This window comes from Malaclemys terrapin, chromosome 9 (genome assembly GCF_027887155.1).
Source record: "Malaclemys terrapin pileata isolate rMalTer1 chromosome 9, rMalTer1.hap1, whole genome shotgun sequence".
NCBI classification, from domain to species: Eukaryota; Metazoa; Chordata; order Testudines; family Emydidae; genus Malaclemys; species Malaclemys terrapin.
In genome coordinates this window covers 4,114,573-4,127,747 of record NC_071513.1, presented here as the reverse complement: position 1 = coordinate 4,127,747, position 13,175 = coordinate 4,114,573, and the positions used below count along the sequence as shown (strand labels likewise).

The window sequence follows — 13,175 nt, the reverse complement described above, 5'->3', positions numbered from 1 at the left end:
CAGTGTGACTCGGGCTATGACCCCCATCCCCTTTAGCAGGGTCCTAGGACCCAGATCCTGAGCGCTCACTGACCCAAGTCAGACTGATTTGTGTGTGGATGGAAGAGGGGCTTGGGCTCACTCCTTAGTGTGCAATGAAGACATATTCTGTGTCTCATTGGTAGTCTGTGACTCCAGCCCTGTCTCTGATGGAGTTAACCAGGGCCACTCACTATGCCTTCCATAGTCTCCACATTCCCTGAACATTCGCCACTGGACATTATGTCCCCTGGCCCTACCACATCTACTGTGCTCCGTCATCTATGATGTACTAGAGGGCAGAGATTCTGATCTTCCAGTCCTTGGCCAGACAAAACTCCCATTGACTTCAGCGTGAGTTTTGCCTGCTCAGGGATTACAGGATCTGTTTATTTGCATTTGCATAACACTATTCCAGAAGAAATGTGTTCCTTTGATTTAGGTATGCTCCAAACAGGGGCTCAGTTCTGCTCTTGTTGAAGTCTACGGAACCCAGGAGTTAAATCACACTGAAACTCTACAACACGTTTCAGCAACGTACTTTGATGTTCTGTCTCTGCATTTTAAAATTTCCTTCCCATAATGACAGCAAAGGTGGCAATTTCTTAGGCATCTAAAAAGTCCGGCCTTTACATGTTCATGTTGCTAATGTAGTTGATAGTTTTATAGACGTATTGGCTTGGTTTAGTCATGTTCTGCGACTGTGTGAAAAAATAACAGTTCTAGCATCTAAGTCCTGCAGACGTTTATGCATGCGTGTAAAGTTAGGCACAGATCTTGCAGGAACAAGTGTTCATGAGTGTGATAATTAAACAGTTTTCTGCCTGTAGTAATGCGTCTTTCCACAAGATGGTGCTCTGAGAATACTGATTCTGATGTAGTGTGTGTTTGTTGAAAGCCAGCTAATTACTGAGAAACATTTGTTATTTCAACCTCAGTGGAATTCATGAGCTCAGTCCAACAAAGCGTTTCAGCACACGCTTAACTTTCAGCAGGCCAGTAGCCCCCGATTGCGGGCTTAAGTGCTGTGCTGCGCTGCAGCGGTGCCTATTATTCTGTGTGAGTATCTGTATTTGGTCCTTTCCACCAAAGCCCATGGTGATTATCCTGCTACAAGGCTTTTCAAAATATAAATGGAGGTTTGTGCGTTTAACGTTAAACATTGAATCCCACATGAATCATGCGCAAATTAATTTTTTTTAATAAAAGTCGTTCAGGAAAGACACGATGTTTTAAGAACAGGAGTATTTGTGGCACCTTAGAGACTAACAAATTTATTAGAGCATAAGCTTTCGTGGACTACAGCAAAGCTTATGCTCTAATAAATTTGTTAGTCTCTAAGGTGCCACAAGTACTCCTGTTCTTTCTGCGGATACAGACTAACACGGCTGCTACTCTGAAACGATGTTTTAATTGTACTTTGGGTAACGCCCCGGTACAAATGTGGCAATTTGGAGTGCTACAAGATAGATTACGTGTATAGGCAGGGGGGCCTTGAGGTGAAGGCATTAGCTTGGGACTCAGGAGATCTGCGCTGGCTCTTCACAGACGCCTTTGGCCAAGTTCCATAGGGCCTGATTGAAGGCCACTTAACAACGTGCGTCACTGTTAGCGCGAGCTTCAAGTCAAGCGGCGATTAAGTGATTTCCAGAATGGTGGTCGATTTTAAAATCGGGTGGAAGTATGTTCTTGAATTGTGACCTTGCTCTCTCTGCCTTATCTGTAAAATGGAAACAATTGTCTTGTTTGCCTTGCCTTTTTCTGCCTTGTCTGTTTAGGCTCTGAGCTGTTCGGCGTGACAGCGCTTCAGGGTACGTCCACACTGCAGCTGGGAGTGAGCCTCCCGGCCCGGGTATCCAGACACACACTGGCGCTGCTCAAGCGAACGTACTTAGAAATAGCAGTGTGGCTGTGTTGGCCTGGGCTAGCCACCTGAGGGGCTGGGTGGGCTGCAGCCAGCCTGTGCCGCAACCGCCGCGCTTCTGTTTTTAGCTTGAGCAGAGCTAGAGCGTGCCGGTCTGCCCGGGCGGGAAGAAACGCCGCCCGCTGCGGTGTAGACATCCGCTGACTGACTCTCGCCATGTCTCTGCACACCCTGATCTCAGCTGGGGACTCTCATGTAACACTACTGTGTGGCGGGTCTCATGTAAACCAAACGAAGGCAGTGCTGAACAGCACTTGCCCCGAAACCTGGCCCCAGTGGTATTTGAAAAGCTGCTAACATTTCAGGCTTTGGGGCCAGTTTCCTAGTGCACTGGTGTAAATCTGCAGGAATGCCAGCGGCCCTGGGGGGACTGAGCACAGACTGTGGATGTCATGCTGTTAACTTGGCCAAACCCAAATTCTGGGTCCCTTTTCTGAAGCCTTCTCCCCTTCTCCTCCTGTCACCGCTGAACATCCCACACGCTCCCTGTCGCGAAGGCCTGTGACCTGGTGTCATCTTGTACGCCGTTCCCCTCACATCTGGCTGGTGTCCAAACCTTGATGCTGCTTCCTCCATGCTATTCCCAACCCCCTGACCTTTCCTCTCCATCCACACAGCTGAACTTCCCAGGCCTTCCCCGCCTCCCATCCTGACTGCCGCAGTGTCCTTCTCCCTGGGCTCCCGACACCCATGTCGCCCTCTGCGATCTGCACAGCATGCAGCTGCTCCGACCATCGCCCCTGCTGCCAGCCTTGCTATGAATTCTCCGCTGGCCTGGCTCCCCCTCTCCACTGAGCTTCTTGCAATTGCCTTCCAGGTCCTACCTAACGCCGCCCCTCTCTGCCCTGGTCTGGCCTCGCATCCCCTTCCCACCCAATGTTTGCTTCTCCTGCAGCTGTCTCCTGGCTTTCTTACACCCTGGCCCCACCTAGCCTACTTTACATCCCCTCTGAAGTCTCACTTCCACTGCAAAGTCTACGAGACGTGCTGACTCATCCCTTCACTCCTGGGAACCCTTTAGCCAGGGAACCATTGCAGTGGAGCAGGGGTCCCCAATGTGGTGCCCGTGGGTGCCATAGCACCGGCCGGGGCATCTGAGTGTGGCTGCGTACTGGCCGTCGGACGATTATTTGCCGAAATGCTGCCGAGAAGCAGCCTCATCCAGATGCGTCGCCGCTGAAATGCCACCGATTTTCGGCAGCATTTTGGCAGCAATGCCTCTGGATGACACGGTTTGTTGGCGGCATTTCGGTGGCGACGCCTATTGACATTGCCGCTTGTCGGTGGCATTTCGGCGGATGCTCGTCCGCCGCCACAGTCCTCCGTGGCTCGTCGTCTGACGCCTGCCAGACAAAAAAGGTTGGGGAGCACTGCTGTGGAGGGACGGGGTTGGGTCACTGGGGTGGACTCTGGGAGCAGATGGGCCACAAGGCGGTTGAATTGTAGAGTGGGAATATTTTTCACATTTTACTTAGATCAGCACCACAACAGACTTGGACCTACATCAAACATCTGGCAGTCGTCACCCAGCTCGCCTGCCTTGTGTGTCATATCCCTTCCCCCACCTTGGGCTGTCTGTCCTCTTAGACTGCATCAGGACTGGAAGCTCTTCAGGGCAGGGCCCGGCTTTTTGTTCTGTGTTTGCCAGACTGGGGTCCTAGGTGCTGTGGTTAGAGAAATAATAACGTCCTGTGCTTCTCAGGGGAGGGACCGAGCCTTCCTCTGTGACAGGAAGGCAGCTAGCATGCCGTGGCCTAAGCAATAAATAATTGTGATTGTGAGTCCAGTCTATGGCCCCATGTTGTCTTCTGTGTTCACTCGCGCAGGTACAGTCACCAGGCGGCGAGGAGCGGGGGGAAAGCTCAAGCAGGCACCCACGAGATGAAAACGAAGGGTCCCGAGCCAGTGATCAGCCAGCTCATCGACAAACTGAAACACATCAACCAGGTGAGTGCGAGGGCGGGGAGTGGGGATGCACCGATAGAAGCAATATGGCTGTCTTCCCCCTTGCTCTGCCTTGAGTTAGTGGGATGAGGAACATGCGGCCTGAGTACCACCACCACAAGTCCCTGGCCCAACAGCTCAGGGTTAGGTCTTAGGCTGGCTTCCCTGGGTTCTCTTTCCTGGTGTTGTGGTTTCTCTGCTTCCTGCCTTGCCCCAGACCAGCAGAGCTCCATGGACTCTGCTCTCGTTCCTGTGACACTAGTGTGGAGCAACGTGTGGTTGCTTTTAAATGCAGCCCTTGGGGGCTTAAGCCTTTGCCATTTCTGGGCACAGACTGTTTTTGGGCCTTGTGGGTTCAACTATCCAAGTAATAATAATGTGCCCTGTAATATGGCTGTTTCCCAAATTAGCCTGAGAGCAGAGTCTACGCAGGGAGAGCTTTCTTGTGAGCTTTCTTCATAAGCTTTCGAACACAAACAGGTTTAAAAAAAGCTCAGTGAGGCTAAAACAAAAGCACACTTTCAAGGCTGGCCTGCAGGTAGGTTTTGCTCTTTCGGAAGTTCCTAGCTGAGTTGGTTTGCTGATGACTTCTTCTTTTCTGCTCCAGTGAACATCAGGGGAACTGTATTCCTAGCATTCCCTGGCTTGAGTCTTTACTCCCCAAGACACACCTCTGTTACCTCCTATGTGGGTGTCAGTAGCAGGCAGTTTTGCATAGGAATTAACTCTTTCTGTGCTCATGTGAAGGTGAGCCATATACAGGGCTGGCTCCAGGCACCAGCCCACCAAGCTTGTGCTTGGGGCGGCACCTGGAGGGGGGCGGCGCGGCGCTCCGGCTCTGGCCGCCGGGGAGAGTGGAGCCCCAGCCGGGCTCTCCACTCTCCTCCCGGGGCTCCGGCCACCAGCGGAGCCGCGGCAGGCTCGCCGCCCTCCCCCTGGCGCTCCGGCCGGTCGGGGAGAGCGGCCCGCGGCCGGGCTCGGCACCCTCCCCTGCTGCGCTTCGGGGGGGCGGGGCGGGAGGCTTTTTTGCTTGGGGCGGCAAAAAAGCCAGAGCCGGCCCTGGCCATCTACACCCTGACACAGAGTAGCAGAACTACTGTTGGGGCACAGATCCAGTTTTCCTTTACATTCATGCATGCCAGCTTGCAGTCCTTTACAATACAGGGTAACAGGTCTTGCTTATTAAAAGGAGAAAAAGGCCTAATCAGTTCCCTATTAAACTTGGAAGAAGGCAGGTTTCAGCCTGCTGCTGGTGGTGGTATTTCGCTATTCCCAGTGAGAAAGACACACTGAACCAAACATGCTTATTAGCGTACTTTGAATGGCGACATAAAATGGTTGGGAAATGCTGGCTGCCAGATTGGGTCAAGTCAGGTCTTTTGCTGATCAGTTCAAGTTGCGGGGAAGCTAAGATTCATGCACTAGGAGACCCAGGGTAAATTAGTCAGTTGAACTGAACTGTGTAGTGGTAAAGCTACAATATATATAGTTTAAAAAACCAAACCAAAATAAAATAACCCCCACATTTTTCAGTTTTGAAACTGAAAAAAAGAAATTGAGAAAAAGGAGGTGTGGAAAGACCAGCGGTGAGCTGGTCACAGGACAGCCACTTACCAATGCTAATACCAGACCAGTAGATGGCAACCAAAGTCTGCAACTTTACCGCTATCCAGTTCAGTTCAACTGTGGTTTTTTTAATGCATGTAAATATATAGAATGTGACATTTTGAAAAATCAAAGGCCTTTGTGAAAACGTTTAGTTTTGGGGAAAGGCCATTTGTCACTGGAAAAGAGTTCAGAAGAAAACATTTTGAAAGCAAAAGATAATACCTGAGAACTCGTTATGAACCAGCTATTCATGCCAAATGCATTAAGCCAAGGTAAATGGCTCGGATCCTGGTAAAAGGAAATTGGAGCTTTCTTAGACTTGAGATTTTTGGGGATTGAATCTCACCATTGTGCTTAGTTCCTTGGCTCAGGAAAGTTTCTCTATCTCGTTCACATCTGCACCGACAATGGGCTCCCAAAGAGGAGGAGATGTGAAAAGCAGCAATTCTGGTTGGAAGAAGAACAGGAGTACTTGTGGCAACTTAGAGACTAACACATTTATTTGAGCATAAGCTTTCGTGGGCTACAGTCATGTTGTAGAATGCAGTGTGGACTCCCAAACTGGAAGAGAGACGAAAAGTAGCTCATGTGCTCTACTCAAATGGAAAGCGTCTTTTAAAGGAGGTTTCTTCAGGCTTTCGGTGTCTGTTGGAGAAGAGGGGCAATGAAAACTGCTTTTCAGCTCTCGGCTCTTCGTGCTCAGATTTCTGAAATGCATTCTCTGTAGGGATCCAGTAGATAGCAACAATGTCTTTCAAATGGCTCCCAGTCCATTGTTTTGATCAGAGGAGATGCAGCTCTGATCCCAGAGACATATGTGCACTCCGTTTCCAGTTAGTTGAGTTCCAAAACATTTTCTTTAACTCTTGGTTGTTGCTAATAGATGTAATTTATGTTTTGTGATGTTTTAGCCTTTATTTATTATAGGCTGTTCATGCTATAAGAATGACTGACTACTTTTCCAGAAGCAGGACAAAGCTTCAGAATTCTCTGGAGCTTGTTCAGGTTTGGTGAATAAATTGTATAGTTTTGTCACTCATTAACCAATCAGTCTTCATCTGAATCTAAATAAATGCATTCATAGCCTATAAAGCACCTCTCCCCTACCTCCAAGTTGCATTCTGTGTTGTAGAACTTGCATGCTTTTCAAGCAATCATGTGAACCTCATTCGTACACTAGAATGGAATACCCAGAGGTTGGAAGGAAAGCAGCAAGTTAAAAATATGCAAAAGGGGAAATAAAAAGGTCTGTCTGAATTTATTAGGTTTGGTTTAATGGTCTTTAAAAAATAAAACACAGCAGCAGTTTGAGTAAGTTTAATGTCTCAGGTCAGATCTTTTTGGAGTGAGTGACATTTTCTGCAGCATGATTCCATGATTGACATGCCAAGCTGTTTTGTGTTTCTTTTTCATGTGTGATTTGTGGGTGGCTCTGTTTATTGCGGGTTGGTGGGTGAGCTGGTTTCGTATCATCATCATCATGTTGGTACTGGGATTTTTTAGATTCCTTTGCCTTTAGACCAAGTTGTGATTTGAGTTGCTTTCATTCTGTGCCCAGAAGCATGGATGGCTCATACATAAACATTAGCGTTATCACATTTGGGAAGTCAGAGATCTCTTTCATGGAAGTGAGTTTTAATTGATCCCTATATTTATTTCTCAGAGCACCCCTGTGAGGTGGGGCACTGCTGCTGTTCCTATTTTGCAGTTGGGGAACAGAGGCATAGAGAAACTAGCGACCCTCAGGGAATCTCTGGCAGAGTAGGAACTTGAATGCAGGCATCCCAAGTCCTAGGCTAGCGTCTTAACCACTGGACCAGTCATAAGCTTATCTACCTCCCGCCCCTGCCCCCTTTCTGGTGGGACTATCTCCAGGAAGAGGAGCATTATTTTGAACCAATACTTGGTAAGAATTGGAATAAAACCCCCAAAAGGAAAATAAGTGGGCAAGATATGTCATTAGAAAATTGAGAGGCCTGGAAACATATTTTAAATTTCCAGACACTGGAGTGCAGGACTCATTTAAAATATTTCAACTATATTGTAGCTTGACAGATCTTTGGTTTGCACATCAAACGATCTGTAATTTATTACACTGTGTAGGGACTGTGTTTTTATCATATTGCATATTCTCTAGCCAGAAATATAACAGGCATCTAAGCTCTTGAAAAAACCCATTTGGGAATCACAGTCCAGGCAATAGGCTTTCACAAACCCTGGGAAATTAACTTTGATTGATTTCCTAGAATATAAAGAGACTATGTGATTTCTAGGAATATGCTTGTTTTACAAGGTGAAACCTTCGTGTCTTTTTTCTCATGTCCAGTTTAAGGCCCTGATCCTCCAGTCAGGTCCAGGTATTGGGCCTTCTGGGGTTCTTCAGAGGGAACTCCCTGCCTGAGTCTCAAGGTAGGATCAGAGTCAAAATTTGGAAGTGCAAGAGGCAGTAAAACTCAGCATTCTAGAAGGGGACAATCAGGCCTGTAAAGATGAAAGGCCGCCCAGTGGCACAACACACACACAGGGTTTGCAGAATGGGAATCGAAGCTTCCACAGGCGTGTTTAAAGGTTGTTGGATTGACTGAGATTATGTATTCAGTACTTGCTGAGAGCAGTCGCGATGGAGGCTGTGCTCGCACAGGGTCATCTGGAAAGTGGGCAAAAGACTAGGATGTTACGGAATCTAATATAAACAAAACAGGCCTGGAAACTGTATCACACTCTTACGCCCCTGATGGAATGCCTGAATCCCAAGGGACCTACCAAGGTGGGGTTGTTAGCTTCCCTCCAACCCCCACCTTGGTAAAGCAAGACCATCCTGACTTAGTGGCTGGGAATACATCCCTGGCATATACTGTGGCATATACAGAATAATGACAGCCGTGCATTTGCTGAGCAGTTGGGACATCTGCAGGCAAAGGAAGACAGTCTGTCTGCCCCACCTTTAGCAGATAGAAAGCCAGCAAATATGGTGCCCAAACCGTGTTGAGATTGCTGCTCTCCTTACAAGGGCTAGCAGCTGCCATGATGCTACTCGGGGGAAAGGGTGAGGTGGACTTAGGGAGACTATCATTTCCTGCAGTAACTGTAGCTCTTCAATGGAAAGTCATCACAGCATTCCAGCAATGATCAAGGTGTGGGCCAGGTGCCTGATGTTACCCGTGGCAATGCACCCGCTGACGGTGATATTTAAGAGGGAGCCGTGTGGCTGTTGCAAAAACGACTTTCCTGGATAATGTCAGTAGATTGTTTCAAGTGGGCATCTTGTTAAATGTGTTATGGGAGACCCTGAGGATTTCACAAGTCTTTCAGAAATGTGTTTTCCACTCTGGAAAGCTAGAGACAGATTTGATGAAATCCCCTCCTGATGCATTGTATTAGACATTGCCGTATCTCCCGCTAACATTGCATTTTAATCTGGTAACCATATGATCGCATCATAATTAGCAAAATGTGTGTAAAATGCCTGATTTTAAAATAAAATGATACCCAATAGTGATCAGTGAACACACAGTATTTAACAGCGCATAACAAAATGAGTCCCGGCTGGCTAATTTTCCAGTTTTGAAATGAACGTATTAGTACTACACTACTCAAACTGCTGCATATACAGAATATAATTTATCAAATCCTCCCAAGAAATGTAATAAACAAACTAATTACTTGGGCATGCCTTTTTGGGCAACGTTCGGAAACTGTTTGTAGCAATTAAAATATTAAAACCACATGCTGTTGAAAGCAACCAGACTTCACAATTATTTATATTTAAGACTATTAAATAAAATGACAGAAGATTTTTTTTTTAAATGATAAATGTGTTTTGGGATGTATCCGCTAATTCCTTTTTCTACTACATGAAATAATCTGTAGCTCCACCAAGTCTAGGTCTGGTCTTTAAAGGCTGACTACATTGTCCTTTGGTGACTCAGATGCCATTCATTAGCTCTCGTTAACGCACCATTGTAAATATTCGCTCGCCGAGTCGGACTGCATATGCAAGCGGCAATTACAAGAGATCTGCTAGGCCAGTTAAATTAGGGGACATGTGACATGCGTGAATTAAAACAAAATTAGGTTTGACTATATCTCGTTTTTAATTCCCAAAATAATGTTCTTTCCTTGGACATTTTCATAACACTGGCTTTTAAAAACCATTGCCACATGTCAGGGCTCCGTCTACAAACATCCCGACTTTATTTAGTGTGGGTTTATTTAGTGTGGGTTTAGTGTGAGAACAGGCTAAGAATAGGTCACACAGAGTGGGTTTTTTTTCTAAATCAGCCTTGAGTTAATTGAATTGATTTTTTAAACTATTATTGGCTAAGGAATAATCTGCCTCTGTCTGACTTTCTGGTCAATGTATTGAAACTTAGGTTTCTAGACTGTTGTACTGACAATTGATCTATCGGGGATCGATTTATCACACCTTGTCTCGACACGATAAATTGATCCCCAAACGCGCTTCTCATCGACTCCGGAACTCCACCAGGGTGAGAAGCGGAAGCAGAGTCAATGAGGGAGCTGTGGCCATCGATCCCGCGCCGTGAGGATGGGAGGTAAGTCGATCTAAGATACGTTGACTTCAGCTACGCTATTCTTGTAGCTGAAGTTGAGTATCTTAGATCGATTTCCCCCCCCCCCCCCCCCGCAGTGTAGACCAGCCAGTGCTTGCAGCCGTTAAATGGTCTCTGGAATTTGAGGTATTTCCCATTTTAAGTCTACGGGATAGTACAAATGCCATGGTAAACGTAATGCTATGCCGTGGTGCAGCGAACAGTCTGACACTGTTCCCTAAGGGTGAAATTCACCCCTGTGCACGGGACTGGTCTGAGTCCTATGCACCACTTAAATCCTACTTAGCACACAAAATAGGATTTTAGTGGTGCGTATTCCTCATGCTGGTCTTCTGTACACATGTGAATTTAACCCTATAATACTGAGCGGTAGAAAAAACCAGGGAAGAAACCACTCCTGCTATCATTAAAGTTGATGGCAAAACACCCATCGACTTCAGTAAGAGCAGAATCCGTCCATGGATAGTTTATTTCCTACACAGATTGGTCATGGGTTTTGGAAAGACATAAACATGTCGGATTTTACCATAAAACCCCAAAGCACTTTGAGCCTTTGTCACACCCAGAGTTTTTTACATAATGAGAACGGAGAGGTGCTTTTTAATAGGTGAAGGAAGTATCCTTTTCGGCTGCATCTACCAAGAGCGCATCTGAAGAAGTGGGTTTTTTACCCATGAAAGCTTATGCTCAAATAAATCTGTTAGTTTTTAAGGTGCCACCGGCCTACTTGTTGTTTTTGTGGATACAGACGAACATGGCTACTCCCTGATACTTTCCCTCAGCATGAACTTCAGAAAGGGATGGGAGGGGACCAGAAAAGGGACATTCCTGTGTTTAAAAAAAACTAAAGGCAAAAAAGAAAAATCTCAAATTTTTCCCCAAAAATTTCAATCTCACCTTGTCATGGGGTTAACCGCTCACTGCTGAGATGCCTCCTTGTGGCTCATCTGTGGATTAACCCTCAACCGGTCTGACTTCCCCCTCCTTGGGTTGTTCACCCTTTCGCCCCTTTGGACTCCGGCTGCTCCCCCTTTGTGACTCAGCCCTCTAGCCAGGTCACTCTAGTCCTCCCCTTCCAAGCCCACCAGCCAAACAATCTCTCTGCAGTCTCAGACAGTCTTTCAATCCACTTCCCGTTCTGTGCCACCTTTCCGGTGGCCAGCAGGAGAATCCAGGCCTGCCCACTATTCCGGGATCCAACCCAGAGACCCTATGCCTAGCAACCAGAGTCTGCTCAAATGCCAGTTGTGTCGCTGTTTCTCTTGGCTCTTTCCTACCAGTCTTCCCTATCTTCTGGCTTATCCCAAAGTTACCACTGGAGCTTCCTCACCCCCTCTTGGGTTCTTGCCAGAGTCTGTAGTCCAAGGCAGGGCCCCAGATCTCCTCTTTGCACCTAGCCAACTCCCCTCCTCTCTAGGGAGTGCCTTCCTCCTCGCAGCCTTGTCTTACCACCAACTTCCTGTCTTTATGTGTCTAGCTCAGCTCCTCCCGCAGCTGGGCTTCTTCAGCCAGTAGGCCTCATCAGTCCCTGGCTTTCCTTCAGGTGCAGCCTAGGAGGTTAACAGGCTTTGTGTGAGGTGGACGCTCCATCGCACCTCTTCTTGCTAATCACGCATTCCTTTCCACGGATCATTTGATTCAGTGAGCCTAGGATCAAATCGAACATTTGGATCAATGAGTTCTTAGTGGACGACAAATCAATCAATCTTATTTCTTTTTCATGGCAAAACCAATATTTTACTAAGCCGGTGTGCTCAGGGGAATCAACAAGGGCTGGGTTTTGGGATATAATAAAACTAGCATTTGTAGGATTTCAGGCTGTAAACACCAGGGGAGAAATCCCGGCCTCATGAAAGTCACTCAGCGTTTTGCCATTGACTTCCATGGGATTGGGATTTCACCCCATGTTGTTAAGTTTGACATGTTAACATATTACTAGTTAAGCCATTTCACCTTATCATGGCCTCTAATCTATATTGCTCTGTAACTAGATAATAGCATGAGAAAAGGTGAAGAACTCCATTTTTGTGTTTTCAGTTCTAATATCAGCTGTAGTGCTTAATTGCTGCTCATACGAAGAGGGTCAGGTGTGTCCTGCAGAGTGTGTGCTTGAAACAATACAGTGGAGATCATTTGAAAAAATACCTTTTAAACTGGATTAATTTTCTTTGCATCAAAACATGCAGCTGATGCACAATGGCACTGGAAAACAAACACCAGATATCCTGTAAGTGTAGCTGGACTTTATCCTGTTATGAAGGAAATAAACTTGGAATTGTTGTTAAATCACAAATCACACCAACCATTGGATGCATAGATGTCCAATTAAGAGACTACGGTAGTTACTATGGGCCCAATTCATCATATCAAACAGCTTCTTGCTCTGAGTCTAGTCCTCATAATTTAGAAGAAAATTCTTATCGATACTGTAGAAGATAGTTCATGTGATGGATAGCCTCTCAAATGATAAATACATACTTGAAAAACCAGATCCAATAAGCAGCCATATTTGGTGCTGCCTTGAGCATGGGGGTTTCACTGTATTTTTGTCCCTAAACAGGCTGTTGCTTCGGTCCATTTTGACTTTCCAGTAGAAATGGTATCGGCTAAAGATGGCTGGGGAAAACTGTTGCAAACAAATGTTGTGGAAATGTTTTAATCACTTTTTGTAAACATGAAAATGTAATCAAAATGATCAACATTTCAGCTAGTTCTAGAGTTGGTTAAAAATGGAGATGTGCTGAAAATTTTCCAAATTTAAATTGTGTCAAAATGTATAAGTGTTGATCATCTCTGACAACGGAATAGTTTTGTGTAGAGTGTGACTGTGTGTTCCTGCCCATGGCCCCCGGGGGGGGCCCTGTGTGGCTGTCTGACCTGAAAGTCAATCTGATTTCTTACATTTTAAAGAAAGGGAACCAGTAACGGGAGTAATATTTTTTAAATGAACTTGATTGCATAGTAGCCAGTTATTGCAATCTGTTACTCCTGCAGTAGGGCGAGTGAGGAAAAAAGCCGGGATGTTGGCTCTCTTCTCAGCAGGCTGGGCAGAATTCACCTGCAAAGTTTCTAAATCCTTGCTATTGCTGCCTCTGGGTTTTTACTGG

General features: G+C 46.4%; 1 protein-coding gene across 2 annotated transcripts in view; it reads left to right on the top strand.

The window, feature by feature from the left end:
- Positions 1–13,175, top strand: part of GPC3 (glypican 3) — a 265,507-nt gene that overhangs the window by 182,994 nt on the left and 69,338 nt on the right. For both annotated transcript variants that reach the window (XM_054040724.1, XM_054040725.1), the window contains exon 6: positions 3,769–3,889. In XM_054040724.1, coding sequence (XP_053896699.1) covers positions 3,769–3,889 — 121 coding nt within the window. The remainder of the gene's footprint in view (positions 1–3,768; positions 3,890–13,175) is intronic.